A 19,305-nucleotide genomic window follows, 5' to 3' on the forward strand; every position below is an offset into this window, starting at 1 on the left:
ATTCACACCTGTTTGTTCCACAAAATTGATGAACTCACTAACTGAATGCCACACTACTATTATTGTGAACACCCCGTTTTCTACTTTTTTTTAATAATAGCCCTTTTCATAGCCTTAAGAGTGTGCATATCATGAATGCTTAGTCTTGTTGGATTTGTGAGAATCTACTGGTACCTTGTTTCCTATGTAACAATAAGAAATATACTCAAAACCTGGATTAATCTTTTTAGTCACATAGCACTACTATTATTCTGAACACTACTGTAGCTCGTTCCACTCAGGTGTAAACGGGTACCGGCCTTGGCTGAGGTCTGGCATCATGTCCAAGGAGACTCTCAGGCTAAGTGTTGGCACCAATGTGCTTTGGAACCTATACAGGACTTGCTTTACAACTTTGTTTTGCCATAAATACATTATAACAAAATCTTCTGTATTCAGATGTCACTTTTCAGCAAGCTAACACTGAGTTTTAAATTAAGAATTATACCACAATTAGAGGAGATTAGCAGACATGGTTCATCTGATTTTTATGAAGAATTTATTTGTTGAAGTAATACTGAGCAGAACATCACATTTGCATGGAAAACAGCATGCAGAGTAACTGACAGTAATGACTCCGGAATTTCAATTATCAGCAATAACAACTAAGATGGCACTAAAATGATCTCCAGTTCAACACAACATACAGACAACCTTTGTGACAGACAGACACATACTGTCCAAATATAATAATACAAAAATCTATTATAACAGTGCACATAATTTCTGAAGTCCAAAGTGCAAAGTTCTTCATAAAGAAGTAGGAGTAATACCCCTCAAAAACCTTCCACTAACTAACAGATGCATCGTCACCAATAACAGGAAAACATGATAGAGTCACTCAATGACTGTGGCGTTTTCAAATGGAGTGCAGCTACGGCAGCCAGCCCAACATCTCAGACAGCAAGGCTTCAAAGTCAACATTTGTTTTTGTTCCTCACTCCTTTGACCACAACTACGGTCTGTCCAGCATCTGTCTTTAGAGACTGCCTGTCCAAGTTTTGGCACTGCCCGCACGAGGGCGTCGAAGGTTGAGAAAACTGAAGCGTGCTTCCAAGCTAAAAGGCTTCTTAGTGCTGGACACCAAAGTGTTGTTGTTGTTGGAGGGAGCATTGTCCAGATCACCCTCTGCACCTTCAGCACGGTCACCTGGACACAAACATTAAAAAGACAACAGATTTTGAAATATTCCACACACAATGATTAGCAGAAACTTAGTGGTTTGCACTGCTGCCCCGCAACAAGAAGGTCCCTGGTCTGCTTCTGACCTGGTCCTTACTGTGTGGAGTTTGCATGTTCTCCCCGTGTGCGCCAGTTTTCTCCCACTTCCAAAGACAAGCAGGTTAGAGGAACTTGTGACACTAAATTGACCGTAGATATGAATGTGTTTGTATGTGTCGGCAGTCTGGTGGTCTGTCCAGTGTGTGTGTACCTTGCCGCCTGCCTAATGAAGACTAGTGCGCCTAGATCAGGGGTGGGCAATATTTTTCGCAAAGGGCCAAATGAGAAACAGAAAATATTGTGGAGGGCCGGGCCCAAAGGCTAAAATCAGTAATACACAATAATAATTTCATTCCTATATAAAACGCAGTAAATTGTTTTGACAAACTAGATGTTCTGATTAGGCAATGGAAAAAGAGGTTAACTTACAAAAATGTAATTTATTCAATCAAATTTTCCAACACAATAGTGAAAAAATGTGAAACATTTCTGGCTCATTACATTTATGATCATTTTCAGTCACACTGACCCCAAAACACATTTTTAGTTTAATATACTGTTGGAACAAGGAGGCTCTTAGCTTTCTAAAGACATCACATCAATTATCATTGTCAACCAGTAATTAAAAACAAGTCACAATGTCATTGTCACTGAACTATGCAGAAAAAAAGAGAAAAGTCCCAGTGCACAAGTTCTTATCGTGGCTTTGCATTTTCCACCACTTTTCACATTTAGTGTTTTTCAGTTTTTTTTCTTGTTCAGTGAGAGAAATCTAGTCTCTGTTGATCTTTAACAAGTGTATCAAATGAGAAGCAAAGCTGAAAGATGATCATGAGAGAGGACTTGTACCTGGATTTATTAAACTTCATCAAATCTACCTCTCTTTTTGGCATGAGTGGACATTTTTGACGAGCAGTACACAGATTGGATTAATCATTTCCGAGAACAAAAAACACAAAAAAACAAACAACAAATTAAAAAAAAAACAGGCTTCAACATAACAGCAATGCAGTTTTAGTTCAGCCATAAAGACGCAGTCACAACGACAGCACAACGAAGTTGATTTATGCACTAAATCTTGTTTATTTGACTTTTAGTTTTGTTGATGTAATCATGTCTTCTGTTGTCCAGACGGTTGTGTCTGACTGTTCCTTTGTGGCTTCACTTGCCATCAGTGCAGCCTACGAGAGGCGCTACAACAAGAAACTTATCACCAGGTGCTGTATGCAGCTTGACATCCTTAAACCATTGATGTTCTGTGTATATCTGTAGCTGCATGGCTAAAAGTTCATATGGGTTAAAGTAGCTCATTTGCAGACAATATTTGTGTTTTTTATGACTCCCACTATGTCTGTCTGCATATACTCCAGAGAATATCACACTGTAACTATACGTGGTAAATACTTCATATCTATGAAACAGGGAATACAAATATGATGAAATGCTTGTCGTTACAAATTATGGTGCTAATTTTAAGCTTTGCTTTCAAATAACAAAACAAAACTTGAAATCAAAGGTTTCAGTTACCTGGTGAGACACTATGTTTTTAAATCAGTGAAACTCAGTATGAGTGCTGACATCAAAGGTGATTAGCGTGTGTGTGTGTGTGTGTGTGTGTGTGTGTGTGTGTGTGTGTGTGTGTGTGTGTGTGTGTGTGTGTGTGTGTGTCACAGCATCATCTACCCTCAGAATAGGCGTGGAGAACCGGAGTATAACCCCTGTGGAAAGTACATGGTCAAACTTCATATCAATGGAGTTCCAAGGAAGGTAAAACAAACTACTGACCTATAGAATAGTAGTTTGCCAAGCTGCTGTGAGGCTACTGTGGTTTATTTAAATGGAAACTGTCTCCATCCCTGCTGCAGGTGATTATAGATGACTACTTGCCAGTGGATCATAATGGAGAGCTGCTGTGCTCCTACTCCAGTAACAGGAATGAACTTTGGGTCTCTCTAATAGAGAAGGCATACATGAAGGTGATGGGAGGCTATGATTTCCCAGGTTCCAACTCGGTGGGTGAGAATGAAGAATCTGTATGTATATTTTGAAGAAAAGCCTGAGATCATGTCCTTGATATTGATTCTGATATTGTGTTTAGTTAACTTCCCATGTTTAGACAAATGGCTGTGAAAATGGATGTGTGCTCAATTGATTTAGATAATGTCATAAATATTTTAATTACAGGAGTAAACAAATGACTTGAGATGGAAGGCAAAATATTTTCACTTGAAATATCTTGGTGGTAAAAGATCTGACCAATCATGGAGGAGAACCTGACCTCAGTGACACCTTGTTTCAAATTGTCAATTCAGTTTTTGAGTTGTGTTCATGGACAAAAAGAATCATACAGTTCCCTCTTGTGTTCCTCCAGGGCTGGGTAATGACATGTGCATGCAAATTAAGCTTGGTCAGTTTTATAAAACTGGACTGTATGTCAAAATATTCATCATTAATACCATGGTGTTACCAGTTCTATATATACTATAAGGCCCATTTCCTTTATGTGGAGCAATATCATATTTGCTATCGATTTTTATTTATTGGTTTTGGTTTATATCTATTGATTTTAACAGGTTTGTACACCACATTTAGCAATTTGAACTACATGTGCTCTTACAACCAGCTTGGGGAACCCATCACCTACTTTTCATATATTCATGAGTGGATTTACTTGATGGTCTGGGTATGAAAGTTGGATATTGCCCTGCCACAATTCAATTCTGTTTAAAAAAAAAAAGCACCCATTCCATCATGTTCTAGTGTTAAAACATAAAACAATTCAATTGGCTGCCTACATGATAAATATTTAATTATTTTTGAACATCAAAAAGTTTTTATAGCCATAATTTGAGACTTTATTCTACACACACACCACACACACACATATAACCACACACACACACACACACACACACACACACACACACATATATATATACGAGTATATATATATATATATATACGAGTGTATATATATATATATATAATATATATATATACGAGTGTATATATATAACACACACAACAAAAACATTGCAACAAATTTTATTGTTTAAATTTGATGAGTGGCAAGTTTATTATAATTATAATCATATGCTCGGTGTTACAGAACATTGATCTGCATGCACTCACTGGCTGGATCCCTGAACGCATCGCCATGCACTCAGACAATCAGTCATTCAGCAAAGATGACACCTTCCGCATGCTCTATCAAAGGTGAGCAACAGAAGCAACTAAAGGAACAAGAATTCTTAGAAAATAAACAGCTTCTTTATTGTCTTTTTCATGTTGTCTATCTACACTTCTGCCTTTTCATTTGGTTTTCAGGCAGGTTGTGTGCAATCAGGCCATCTATTTTATGTATTTTACTATTCATTCACACTTCCATTTTGGCACGAAATCTTGACAACATTTGAGCAATTTACTTCCAGTTTGATACATTGCTTTGTCTTGGGGAGGGTAAGGTTATTAATGACAAAGGGCACCAGGAGACACAATCTATTGGCACCAGTTGGCACCAGCGGAAAATGGTTTCTGCAAAATAACTCTGCAACATTTTTGAACAGTCAACTTCCAACTTGGTATGTAGCTTCATCATGGCCAGGGGGAGTTCTTCTGGCAGATTCTGATTCTTTATTATCATTGTAACAAATACAACGAAATGTAAGGTGCAAGCTTTTCAGTGCAAATATAAATCTGAGTAAACCACACGCAGACTTAAAAGGTCTGGGGAAGAAAATAAAATAAAATAAAATTTAACACAAAAAAAAAGATGTGTTCAAAGCACAAATTTTTAAAAAATATCAGTATGTAAGCATGGGTATCCCTTGACCTTGTCATTGTTTAATAGGGAAAATAAAACACTCCTGCACCAGAAATTCATTGTTTATATTTCCTGTGTATTGTTCTTCAGTCTTCATTGAGCTGAGCACCAGACCTTTTAATCTTCCTGTAATCTGTCATTGTCAGAAGTATTGAGAGGGAACCAGCTTCTACAAAATGCTCTTCCACTTCAGTTATTTTCACACTTTGTGAAAATCATCAAATACGTCTTGTTATTTAGATTTAAGATATCTTTATTGTCATTGTGCAGTTGCCTGAACAATGAAATTATTATTATTATTATTATTACATGTAATTTTGTCAAAAAAGATGTAACAGCTTGTCTGATTGTTGTGGGTGAGAACTATGCCTTGATTGTGTTTTGAATTTTTCTGAAATTTCTTTTGTCTTTTTACATATGCTTTTATCTTTTTGTTCTCTTTGTCCTTCCAGGTTTCACAAGGGTGATGTCCTAATCACCACGGCAACAGGGGTGATGACAGAGGAAGAAGGAGAGAAATGGGGTTTAGTGCCAACACATGCCTATGCTGTACTTGACATCAGGGACTATAAAGTATGTATATATAATTGCTTTGGCATGTTGTTGCATGTATCGATATTCATTGTGATGGATTTGGTGGAAAGAAAGCATAAGTCTGCTTGTTTGTAATTTTTATTAACTCTAAAATCAACCTATGGATTTTAAGAAATTCATACCGAGAGATCAGGGAAGTGTTGGTTACATTTTTTAGTGATCCAGGTCTGCATTTTCGCTTTAAGTTTGTAAGATATATTTTCTTTTGTTGTTTAAAAAAAAAACTTACTTAAAGTTTGGTAATGGAATTGGAATATTACTGTTGTGTTGATGGTGGTATGCAGTCTTTGAGGGTTTTTTTGTTTGTTTTTTGTGTTTTTACATTCATGCAATAATGGCACACTGTGCTGAAAATATATTATTTGCTTGTGATACATATTGTTCCCCTCCCAACTTTTTTGTAGAAGGATATCATGAGCTTGTAATAAAGAAAATTGCCGTATTTAGGCAAATCCAGTTGGACTTCTTGAATGCTGTCGCTAATCTGCAGTAATATATGTTTCTTGTAAAAATGTTATGCACCATCATCCCTGGTTAGCTGATAAAATACTTCCAGTCATCAGCACGTCTGACGTCTCGTTCTTGCAGGGAAAGCGTTTCCTGCAGCTAAAGAATCCATGGAGCCATCTGCGGTGGAAAGGGCGCTACAGCGAACGAGATGAGAAGAACTGGACACCTGATCTCCTCAAATATCTTAACTTTGACCCCAAAACAGCACAGAAATTTGACAATGGTATTCCTGTTCTTTTTATAAAACCTGTGTCTAACAGTTCTGGACCTTGATAATGTTAGCTTTGATAAGTATTAAGTTGTTACATTTGTTTAGTTATGGTCTGTAAACATTCCAGCCTTGTGTTGTTGTCCAGGTGTTTTTTGGATCGCATGGGAGGATCTGTGTCAGTACTATGATGTGATCTACCTGAGCTGGAACCCTGCCCTGTTCAAAGAGTCCTTCTGTATTCACAGGTGTGTGTGTGTGTGTTTGTGTTTAACTGTTTAATCATGTGACTACGTTGGAATTCCAGCAGATACACTGTACGATGTTGGCAAACTATTTTTTGTGGACTTTCATTAAAAAGGTGGGACCCACTTAAAAAAGCTGTAATTTATATGTTGTTCAACTGATTAGAATCTAGAAATGTGTGTGTTAATAATGACTAAGAGTTATTCTGCCAATGACAGAGGACAGCGATCAGAATGCAAATCTGAATTCTGTTCAGGTCTTTGTGATGCCATGAGATATTGAATAAGATGATAAACTAAAACCTATGTCTGCCATTAAGTGAGTCCACTTATTTAGGCAATTTCTAGATTCTAATCACCAAAGAAATTGAAGAGTAAAAGTTTTTTAACCTTTCATTTTGGATGTGTTGGAATGGAGGTTGGAGACGCAAGCTTGTTACTAATGTTATCTTAGTTTGAATCCCTGTCAGGTGCCCTTAAGCAAGGTCCTTAATCTCCACAATGGTCCCAGTTGAGCACGTGTCAGTGAGTCATCATTGTAGAGTACTTTGACCAGCTGGTTCAGATTCATTTAATCTCTGAGCTATGTTGTTCAGTACGTGTGTCCAAATGAAGTGAATGAACAAGATTATGTTTCCTGAGCTTGTGTCACTGCATATTGATTCCTTTGAGATCTACTGAGACTGAATTTATCAAACAAAATTGTGTGAAGTGTTTGTTCTGGTTTTGTGCACCATCTGCAGTAGCTGGGATGGGAAACAGGGACCAGTGAAGGATGTCTACAGTCTGGCGAACAACCCCCAGTACAAGCTGGAGGTCCAGTGTCCAGCAGGAGGCGCTGCTGTGTGGGTGCTGCTCACCCGGCACATCACTGACAAGGTTAGACAACAGAACATAATGCCACTGTCATATTTCACTGCATGTTTAATTTCAGTATCATAGATATTGTAAGACTTGTCTTTAATGCGCATAATGTGCTTATTTTCAGGATGATTTTGCACAGAACAGAGAATTTATCACCCTTGTTGTTTACAAGACAGACGGGAAAAAGGTTTATTATCCAGGTGAGTTATGATTTAAGTATGTCCTATAGGCCCTGAGGCCCATTGGTGTTGGTGCTTAACCTCAGATTCTGTAGCATGAAGCGAATGAGAATGTGGTTTGACAGCAAAGGCAGCACGGTGACTTAGTGGTTAGCACTACTGCCTCACAGCAAGAAGGTCGTGGGATTGATTGCCACCTGTGGCCTTTCTGTGTGGAGTTTGCATGTTCTCCCCGTGTTTGCGTGGGTTGAATCTGGGTGCTCCGGTTTCCTCCCACATTTAAAGATATGCAGGTTAGGCGAACTGTAAACTTTATAATTGCCCATGTCTCCCTTGCTAAAGAGATCTTGGTGTCATTGGGACTAACCTGGTTAAATAAAATTAAGAGTCTATGACTGTCCACCTGGATGGGACACCAGTCCAACGCAACAAATTTCCCAAACTTTCCAAGGCTGGTGCCCATTTACAGTTGGGGCACTGACATTGCAGATGAAGTGTCACAGCCAACAACACAGGTAACATGACTGGGAATCAAACATACATTTACAGCTCTTATCCCACTGAACTACCTACACTACAGTTATGATTGTTATGATGAGTTATAATTGATACATTGTAAAACGTTTCTCCCCTTGGCACCGAATACAGATTATAACAAGAGTGGAAGCAGGAGGTGTTTTGGGCACACATTTTGTTTCTGTGACACATTGATATTGTTTATCAATGTGTCACAGAAACAAAACGTATCATTGACATTGTATGTCAGATACTTGGGGGGAAGATCACAAACATCTACCTTTTCTAAATGGAATTTATTCTTGGAGGACTTCAGTGAAGTTTTCTAGAACAGTCTATAGTGTGATAACATGGTTAAAATTAAGTTTGAGTTAATGAGTGATCAAGGCAGTCTGTGGGGATGGAGTTGGCAGAGACTGGTGTATATGTGGGGTGGTCAGTAGAGAGAAATTGATCATTAGACTTAAAGTGGTTGTTGTACACTCTTGTTATTTATGTGTTTTTGTTAGTGTACATGTGTTTCATCATGCGAAGGCAGGGGTGGTGCTTGTTTTCAGTGTGGAAATGTTCCTGGTTCAAAACTCACCCCTGCCCATTCTCCATGTAATATGGAGTTGTGTCAGGAAGGGCATCTGGCAGAAAACTTGTCAAATCAGCATGCAGGTCCACCTCAGATCTGCTGTGGTGACCTGGAGTGAAAACAAGGGAGCAGACAAAGGGATTTATTGTCAGAGGTTTAATTCCCAGCCTGGCAACCTGCTTGAATGTATCTCGATCTTTGTTTTCCATCTCTCTCAGTCTCATGTAATAAAGTCTGAAAAATAACCCCCCCCCCCCCCCCCCCCCCCCCCAAAAAAAAAAGAAGTTAGAAATGTTGGTTTTAGAGTATAGCAATCATATAAAATCTAAAATAAGGTAATGGACTAAAACATGGTGATTACATTTGGGGTTACTACTCATAACTTGAGAATTACTTATATATAAAACATTTTTTCAGATGCATTCTTTCTCTGCAGTCCTGAAATGTCCTTTACTGCTGTCACAAATGATAACTCACTCATTTTCAAATGTGTACACATGTTGTCATTGCACCAAACTCCAAGCAATGGATGGACTAGGAAAGGATGAGAGTTACCACTCCAATGGGCCGCAATGGTTTGTCCAAAACAGAGCTAAACACACCATTTCTATTTCATACCTCACACCTTTACAGATCCTTAAACTGCTGCCAGCCATGGGATACTTACTGATTTATTGGAGGTGTTGAATTTTGAACATACAAGGTCTGTTAGAAAAGTATCCGACCTTATTATTTTTTCAAAAACCATATGGATTTGAATCGTGTGATTACATCAGACATGCTTGAACCCTCGGGCATGCAAGATTTTTTCACGCCTGTCGGTTACGTCATTCGCCTGTCTTGAGTGAGGAGTCGCCCACCCTCTCGTCGATTTTTTTTTTTTTCTTTTTTTTTTTTTCATTGTTTAGGAATGGCTCAGAGACTGCTGCTTTGTTTGATCAAAATTTTTTCAAAACTGTAAGGCACAACTGAGTGGACACCATTCGATAAATTCAGCTGGTTTTCGGTAAAAATTTTAACGGCTGATGAGAGATTTTGGTATGGTAGTGTCGCTTTAAGGATGGCCCACGGCGCCTGACGGCGATTTGCGCTTCGAGGCGGCAGCGTCTCGCCGTTTCAAGTTGAAAACTTCCACATTTCAGGCTCTGTTGACCCAGGAAGTCGTCAGAGAACAGAGAACTTTCAGAAGAAGTCGGCATGAGGAGTTTATTCGGACATTCCATTGTTAACGGACATTTTGTAATGAAAGAACGTGCGGGCAGAGTCGCATGTCGGGCCGGACCCGACCTTAATTTCTCGAATAGTGTCCACTCGGATATTCCACACAGGTCCAGAAAAAATTTTGATAAAGCAACGCGCGCCATCTCGAGCAGCGTGTGAAACAAAGGAATTCAGCCAAGAGGGCTGAACCACATCTCACTCAGGGCCTGCCCACAGGGAAATGACGTCACCGACACGCGTGAAAAAACTCCCGCATGCGCACGAGGGTTCAAGCATGATTGGTGTAATCGCACATCATTCAAATCCATATAGTTAAAAAAAAATAAAATAAAAGTGTCGGTTTCTTATCTAATACACCTCGTACAGTAGCTGTTTCAGCATAGGGATCAGTGGTGGAGAACAGAATTATGCGCCATAGTTGGTTGAGATGATTTCTGAACATTCTGACAACTATTAAGTTTTGTCATTCCCTTCACAGCGGACCCTCCACCATATATCGACGGTATCCGCATCAACAGCCCCCACTACCTGACTAAGATGAGACTGACTAGCGCAGGAACACACACCTTCACGTTGGTGGTTTCCCAATATGAGAAACAGAACACGATCAACTACACACTGCGGGTAAGAAACGTTTTGTGTCACATTACATCTTTGGTTCAATTACATATTTGTTTGAAACCTTTGAACTGGTTCTCATTCAGACAACACTTTTAAAATATGTAATTAGATTATAGAATAAAGTGTAAAATTCTACTGTTTAAGTGGTGATAGTAGTTCAGTATACAGTATGTTTATGAGCTTATAGTGATCTTATTGTTTCTGTTATACTTGCTGTTTATATGCTTTTATGGCTTGTTTTTTTTTTCTCAGATTTGGTGTTTTAACCATCTCTGTGTTTGTGTCAACTGTTTTGCACTGTATGTTATAAAGTATTTTGCAATAATTTCCTTTACATAGGGCTACACAAATAAAAGTATTTTTTATCCAGTTAGCATATTTATCATACTGACTCCAACCCCAAAGCCACAAGTCTTGCCATAGGAGAAGAAATGTAGTGCTTTGCAAAACCAATTCACACTCTATTATATTGAGAACACATCTATGACACACATTTGCTTTTTCTATACTTAATTTAAAAAAGGAATAGTCTTCTGTTTTGTATTAATTGTTTTATCTGCAAAATAGATTTTCATGAGAGCACTTTTTCTCCCTTAAAATCTGTAGGTCTACTCAGGATGCAAGTTTACCTTCTCCAAGATCCCAAATCCCTTCACTCATGTTAAAAGGGTAGGTGGTTCACACCTCTAAATGTACATCTGCAGTATGCATGACCAGAGTCACTCTTACAAAGATAATACCCTGTGACTAAGGCCCCTTTAGACAGGAAGGCAGCAGCTGTGAGTTTGTCATTTCAATTTATTTTCATTTATATAGCGCTAAATCACAACAGAGTTGCCTCAAAGCGCTTCACACAGGTAAGGTCTAACCTTACCAACCCCCAGAGCAACAGTGGTAAGGAAAAACTCCCTCTGAGGAAGAAACCTCAAGCAGACCAGACTCAAAGGGGTGACCCTCTGCTTGGCCCATGCTACAAACATAAATTACAGAACAATTCACGGACGAATATACAAGAAATGCTATTGGTGCACAGGACAGGAGGATCGCCAACACGAACACAAGTCCCATCTCTGGATGGAGCTGCACCTTAAACAGAGAAAAAACAGAATCAGGCATCAGAAAGACAAAAAATACTGTATAATTTGCCAGCAATAAACAACAAGAAAAACAGAAATACTAAGGTGATCGCCGGCCACTAGCCCTAAACTTCACTAAAAGACCCAGAATTTAGGTAAAGTTGAGGCCGCGACCCGCTCCAATTACTAATAAATGAATTAAAAGAGTAAAAAGCGTAAACAAAACTGTACCAGTATGCTAGCCATATGAAAGGGAAAATAAGTGCGTCTTAAGTCTGGATTTGAAAGTCTCCACAGAATCTGACTGTATTATTGACGCAGGGAGATCATTCCACAGAACAGGGGCACGATAAGAGAAAGCTCTATGACCCGCAGACTTCTTATTCAACTTAGGGACACAAAGTAGTCCTGCACCCTGAGAACTTAGGGCCCGGGCTGGTATGTAAGGTTTAATTAGGTCAGCTAGGTAGGGACGTGCCAGTCCATGAATAATTTTATAGGTTAGTAGCAGAACCTTAAAATCTGATCTCACTGGGACATGAAGCCAGTGAAGGGATGCCAAAATGGGTGTAATGTGGTCGAACTTTCTGCTTTGTGTCAAAAGTCTGGCTGCAACATTTTGACCCAATTGGAGACCCCTAATGCTAGACTGCAGTAAACCAGAAAATAGAACATTGCAGTAGTCCAATCTAGAAGAGATAAATGCATGGCTCATGGTCTCAGCATCAGCCATCGACAGGATGGGATGAGTCTTTGCTATATTTCGCAGGTGGAAGAAAGCAGTCCTAGTATATTTCTAATGTGGAGGCCAAAGGACAACAAAGGATCATCAATCAAAAATTATCCAAGGTTCCTCACTTTGTCAGTGTGATGTATGACCACGAGCCGAGGCTAAGCGTTAACTGGTCAAATTGATGCCGATGTCTCACTGGACCAAGAACCATCATTTCAGTCTTATCAGAGTTTAAAAGTAGGAAGTTTCTAGACATCCAACTTCTCACTGCTGCAAGGCAATCTTCTAAGGATTTTATGTGAACAAGATTACCAGCAGTTATCGGCATGTATAACTGAGTATCATCTGCATAGCAGTGAAAGGTAATCCCAAAATGCCGCAATATGTGCCCAAGGGGTGCTATATAAAGGGAGAAAAGCAGGGGGCCTAAGACAGACCCCTGTGGAACCCCAAATTTCATGTCACTAAGGTTAGAGGTAGTGTTACTGTACAAAACACGGTGAGAATGACTGGTCAAGTATGACGTCAGCCATGCAAGGGCACTCAGAGGGAGAGACAGAGTGAGACAGAGAATGAGAGAAAGAACAAGAGAGAAAGTAAGGGAGAACAAGCTATATATTAAATGGTTAATTTTTCACACTCTTCAGTTTGGATTTATCTTATGTGTGTGCATGTGCGTGTGCTTTTCTCCGTCATTCATGGGCGGCGTGAGCTAAATTAGCAGAAAAATGACACTGGACAGTTAACACTTTTCACTGGACTTTTTATGGTTGAAAAACAACTGACCCATAAAAATAAGAACAGATTTTTAAAAAAAAACATTTTAGGGACTGAAAAAAGTCACGTTACTGGTGTCCTGTTCTCACTTTGAACTTCTCAGACCAGCTGGAGCTCCGCACTGAGCTCTGTGAGTCAAATTCTGGATTATACAATTCATGGAAAAATGAGTCCACAGTTCCACAATGAACTTGATGTTCTACTATATATATTATAGCGTTCCACATGAGACGTTTTCATGAAGGTGCTGTCCGGCGCACAGTGGGGCAAAAAGAGCCTAACTGAATATACAGAATATGGAAAAAGGATTCATTTAACATTTAGCTGGTTTTTGTCTTCCATGGTGACAGGTTTTTAGTTAGTTTGTGCTCCAGGTTGTCATAACACTAATTGGGGAGCAGATTATGTGTCTGACATGACGCATGCTTCATACTTCACCGGAACTGTTGCGATTGTGGTGATTTGTGAGAGATACCGAGTGGACCTTGTCGAGTGCCTCTTGTCATCATGTCGCTTTTGACGCATTTTTATGACCACACAAGGACCGATGGACAGACCCCCCTGCCTTTGTAAAGAGGGTTTAAGGAGTCCGATTTCAAGGCATTTGTAGGAGTCTACGTGTGTTGAACAAAGGAGTTATGGTTGTGGCATCCTGATTTTGTCTTCAGGTCAATGGCCAGTGGAAGGGACTCAGTGCTGGGGGTTGTGGGAATTATAAGGATACATACAACACAACCCAATCTATCAGCTCAACTTGGAGCGTCCTGGAATGCTGCTTGTTGAGCTCCGAGGATCCAGGTTCAGACTCACTTTTTCACTATGTACAGTACATATTTTGATCTTCTGTTTAGAAATATAATGAGATGGAAGCTAGTCATTTTATTTACTATTCCTATATGGTCCCCTCCAAAAGTATTGGAACGGCAAGGGTAATCAGTTTTTTGTTTTTTTTTTTAATTGGACATGTTGTTCCAGTACGTCTGGAGGATACCTGTACAGGTGAGAAAAGTATATATTTACAGTCACAGTCAGCAGACTGAATTCAAGCCTCAACAATTTGCAGACTTCTCATGCTGTTTAAGGTCAGAAACACACCTTAATATTGTCTTCTCAAACCCCTCTGGTTTCTACAGGCAATATAGTGTTGGGTTGAGATGGTGGACTGTGTCGACCTGTGGGGGAACCGGGCCCAGCGGCCTTCCACAAGAAGAGTAGTGGAGATTACAGGTACAATAAGATACTAAATTAAGTACTGTGGAAATGATTCAAGAGTTTGGTAAAATAGTTTTGGTTTCACAGTTTTGAAAAAATATCAGTCTGGTGTGCTGTGTATTTTTTAATCTTGAAACTCTTATATTTCTTGAGATTTGCAGGGCACATTTACATTAATGGACTCAACAACATATTCAGCTCTTAGGTTTTGCCTTCTGCTAAATGCAGATGAGGATCAGTGAACCTCCTGTTCTGGGTTATATTGGCATTTTTTTAACACGCAAAATAGGCAGGTCTGTCATGACGCTTGTGAATTCTTGTTGCTAATCATAGGGTCCTAGTGGCCAGTAGAGGTCATTGCTGCCTGTATCAGGAGAGCTGGACGTCTAATCCCAAATGCATCTTTTTGATTTAAATGGAAACTTGCTCATTCAGTACAGCAGATAAAATAAAAAAAGAGAGAGAGAAATAAGCCAGTTTTCGTGAACTAATTTTAGTCTGAGTTTTAATTGGAAAAAGAAAGCACTTTTTGTGTCAGCTAGACTTGCTACCTCCAGCAGTCTAAAATAATAAATAAATAAAACTCTCTCTTTGTGTTTGTCTTTTTGTCGGTCTTCCTCAGATGTGGCTTCTGCTACATGGAGGTAGATCATGTCCCAGCAGGCATTTACAACGTGATCCCTACCACTTTCCTACCAAAACAAGAAGGACCCTTCTTCCTGGACTTTGCAAGTACCACGCCTATCAAAGTCTCCCACCTCCAGTGACGATGATGATGATGAAGAGAGGGAGATGGCACGGCTCAGGTTCAAGTGGAAAATGCAAACATCATGGAATAATATCTCACTGTACTCTGTATTTTGAGGAGTTATGAGGTCGTTGGTGAAGACTAAACAGCAAAATATAACCAGACGGCTACATTCCCGCTCACCTTTTCTCTTTTTTGTCGAACTCTTCTTAGGTCTATGGACAGAAAATAGGATTGTACCAAAGTAAAAGGTGAATTGACTGCATTTCTATAGCAATTTTCCATCTGTTGTTTATAATGATGCCTCACATTCACCCATTCACACACATAAAACATTGTCAGCATGATGCCATGCAAGATGCTAAACTGTACATTAGGAACAAATTGGGGAATAGAACCTTACTTAAAAGCACCTTAAGCTGGCCAGTCACGACACAATGATGTGAAACGTGTGCACGTATTGCCACCATAGTGCAGAAACGCATGTAATATTGCAAGGTGTGTGGAGCCACTGCAGTATGATCCTGTGTCTCGATGAGACAACTCAGAAGTTTATGCATGTTCAGAATGTCTGTGATGTGACAGGTGCTGTAGTTCCCATGTTACATCATAACATACATTGTGTGTGGTGTGACAGAGATGTTATTACAAGCTCACATGCACACACATCTGTAACCAAGCAAAACAGTAGCAGCCAAGAGTTCGAGGTGGCGAGATATGTTTCTGTTGAAATCCCAACAGAACAATTGAAAGAAGGTTAAATAATAAATAAATGAACAAAATTAAAACCAGGCTGATTAAAGGACCCCGACTTCCATAGTGTGCACAGCATCCACTGAGTGTGGAGGTGACCTGTAGAGAGGACATTTTTTTTTTTTTGAAGTTTCATGCCCAAAATCTCAGTGGTTCATGACATATAATTTGTTTTCATGATAAATATTTGCCATATTATATTTATAAGGCACAAACACATCGTGTAGTAAGTGGGTAGTTTTAGTGATTGTAAATTAAAGCAGTGAGTTACTGATGATATTCAGGCTGCAATATACAGTGCATCTGGAAAGTAGTTTTTCCCTCAAAATTCTACACATAATACCCCATAATGACATGTGAAAAAAGTTGATTTTTGCAAATTCAATATATATATATATATATATATATATATATATATATAAAAATAAATCACATGTAAATAAGTATTTCCCTTCCTTCCTTCAAGGAAGGGAGACGAAACCAAGGGGCCCCCAAAAAGCGCTATAATGACCAGCTGAAGAAACAGCTCTCCCTTGCAGGTTAGAGAGAGCCTAGCATCTAGCTACAGATAGACTCAGCTGGCGTTCCAGCATCAAATCCGCCAGCCTGAAGTTTGAGGCAGAAAGAAGTGAGGCATCACGCCAGAAGCGTCAAAGACAGAAAGAGCGAGCAGCAGCACAAGCCCAGCCTATTCAAGTGTTCATTTGCCCCAAGTGTAACAGGTCTTGTGCATCCCGCATCGGACTTTTCAGCCACCACAGGGCTTGTAGAAAATAAACTTAAAAAAAAAAAAAGCCTTCCCACTATCCTTGCAAGCGAGGAAAACTGCCAACAAATAAGTATTACAGCCTTTGCCATGAAGCTAAATTGAGCTCAAGTGCATCCTGTTTCCACTGATCATCCCTTGAGATGTTTTTGATATCTAAATGGAGTCCACCTAAGGTAAATTCAATTGATTGGACATAATTGGAAAGGCACACAACCTGTCTACATATAAGGTCCCACAGTTGACAGTGCATGTCAGAGCACAAACCAAGCATGAAGTCAAAGGAATTGTCTGTAGACCTCCGAGACAGGCTCATCTGGAGGCACAAATCTGGGGAAAGGTACAGAGACATTGTTTCTGCTTTGAAGGTCCCATGAGCACAGTGGCCTCCATCATCCATAAATGGAAGAAGTTAAGATCAACCAGACTCTCCTAGAGCTGGCCGCCCGTCTAAACTGAGCAATCTGGGGAGAAGGGCCTAGTCAGGGTTGTCTTTCATGTTGAAATCTTGAACCCCTTGTTTTCCCACAAATGGGAAAACAAGGGTTAATAAATTAGATGCAGGACTGGTGTTAACATAGCTTCTCCTCTCCCAGTGCCATGACAGTGTCCAGTACATCCATGGAGACCTGCTGTGTCAATAAAGAAATAAAAATTCTATAATGCATTAATTGCTGTTTAGTGCACATGACATACCATTCATTAAAGTTCGATTAATTTACACACAAGATAATTGGCAGTGTTCAGTGCCAAGACATTTATTCCTGCATGTGGGCAAATGCTGTCTGTTTGGCTGTCATGCATGCATATATCTCTGAGCAAACAAAAATTATTCTGTGCTCAACAATTATGTCTGTATTTTATAATATCCACATAAAGAAGCAATAGTCTCTAAGACTCAGTGTTGTTTTCTGTATCTCTTTATCACTTGTATCACTTTGTGATAGAGATGCTGTTATGCCCTGTTGTGTAGCTCCTGAGTCATTGTCCTTTGCACACTACAATATGGCACATAGCGTAATGTCTGTTTTTCTTCTGCGATCCATTGCTTTATTACATTGATACCTCCATAGTATCATGGAGGTCATATCATCTCTTATATATCTCATCATATCAGGTCATATCTGTCATATTGTGTCATAAATGGCCAGCTTAAAACTGTAACAGTAAAACTACCATATGTACTGTAATAGATGCTCCCTCTCTAATAGCAGGTCCCCCCTGGATTTTTTTTTTCTTTTTTTTTTTTTTGCCACATTGCATGTTGTGAAATTGTGAATTCCTAAGAGAATAATGTAAAATGAAAATGATCTCATCAAATCTGTTCTGGTTTTGATGTTGCTTATGCAGCCGCAGTGCCTCGTATTTCAGACCCTTCCTTGTCACGCAAACACCTGCTGTTCCCCCCCCACCAGGCAACCGTGTAGCTGTTTTGTCCAGGGTTGCAAGCTTAAGGCCCCCTGACATTTGCAACACTTTGATCTGTGCACTTGCATGCACTGTGCCATGCATGAGAGTAAATTAATCTCAAACTCATTGTAAACCAGTGTAAACTGTGTACGGCTTTGTGTATGTGTGCAGAGAAAATTTTGAAATGTTCAAAATCTCCATCACGCATTAATGACATGAAGTTCAAATGAACATTATGCAAACAATTCAAAAACACTGCGTGTGAGTGCGAGTGATTGCGTCAGCACACCGCGTCAGAGCTCAGCTCGTCTGAACGGTTATAACGAGATGTTAAATCTATCATAAACATACTTTTACAGCTGCACACAAGAAGGAAAGAACATGCAACTGTTTTACCAAGCTATTACAATATAAAATGACAACACTGTGTAACAATTTTTATTTTTGTTTTGTTCCTGGGTACACAGTGTGTTTTCCTAGCCTGTTATGCCTTAAATAAATAGAAAATAGCTGTTATTCCACAGAAACTTTGCTTCTGTGATCAGGACATTGATATTTTGAAATTTGTCTGTTTTCAAGAATATTCTCGATTCGCCTTCACTACTACTGAGTAGTCTTCTAGAATATTCTTTAACTGCTAGAACTGTCCAGAATTTTCTAGAAGTTTCCAGAATTATCTAGAAATTTCAAGAAACTTTTAGAACTTTCTAAAACTTTAAAAAAAATAAAATCAAAGTTTGTGCTGAATGTAGTCATTTTTCCATAGACTTTAGACATAAGCAGTTGAAATATAACACTTAGAAGCCAGGAACAAAAACTGTGTTACATAGTGTAATTACCTTTTTAGATGGCTCCAAATGCTTTCTCCACCTCATTCAAACGTCTGTGTAAGAAAAGCTCCAACTAGAACAGTCCGCTGTAATTCCGGAAGCGATTAGATTCGATATCACCCAGCTCGAAGAGAAAATGATTAATCCACGAATAAATCATTATTTTCTATACGCAGCGTTCCGCGCACAACGCCTGGCAGCCAGTGGAACAAAGCATGACGTCCAGCTGGGAACACAGCGGGTGGGATCATCACGACAATGTGCATGCAAGTGTGCGGAACAAAGTCGTGCGAGTGTCGGGACACTTTTATTATCCTTGTTCCTACACCACTCCCTGACTTGTTTCCTGTCAACTAGGAAAATCCAAGCAATATGGTGC

At 39.4% G+C, this 19,305-nt stretch overlaps 1 protein-coding gene across 1 annotated transcript; it reads left to right on the forward strand.

Annotated features, from left to right (window-relative positions):
- Positions 1-2,373: 2,373 nt before the first annotated feature.
- On the forward strand, positions 2,374-15,590 carry LOC117513460 (calpain-7-like). Its single transcript, XM_034173640.1, is given in 16 exon segments — positions 2,374-2,477; positions 2,934-3,027; positions 3,126-3,272; positions 4,370-4,476; positions 5,536-5,656; positions 6,266-6,410; positions 6,544-6,643; positions 7,384-7,519; positions 7,629-7,704; positions 10,479-10,624; positions 11,228-11,290; positions 13,876-13,933; positions 13,936-14,005; positions 14,341-14,380; positions 14,382-14,434; positions 15,042-15,590. Coding segments are annotated over 16 exon segments (1,605 nt in total). The 3' UTR covers positions 15,187-15,590.
- The last annotated feature ends 3,715 nt before the right edge of the window (positions 15,591-19,305 follow it).

Source organism: Thalassophryne amazonica, chromosome 7, assembly GCF_902500255.1.
Source record: "Thalassophryne amazonica chromosome 7, fThaAma1.1, whole genome shotgun sequence".
Classification (NCBI taxonomy): Eukaryota; Metazoa; Chordata; class Actinopteri; order Batrachoidiformes; family Batrachoididae; genus Thalassophryne; species Thalassophryne amazonica.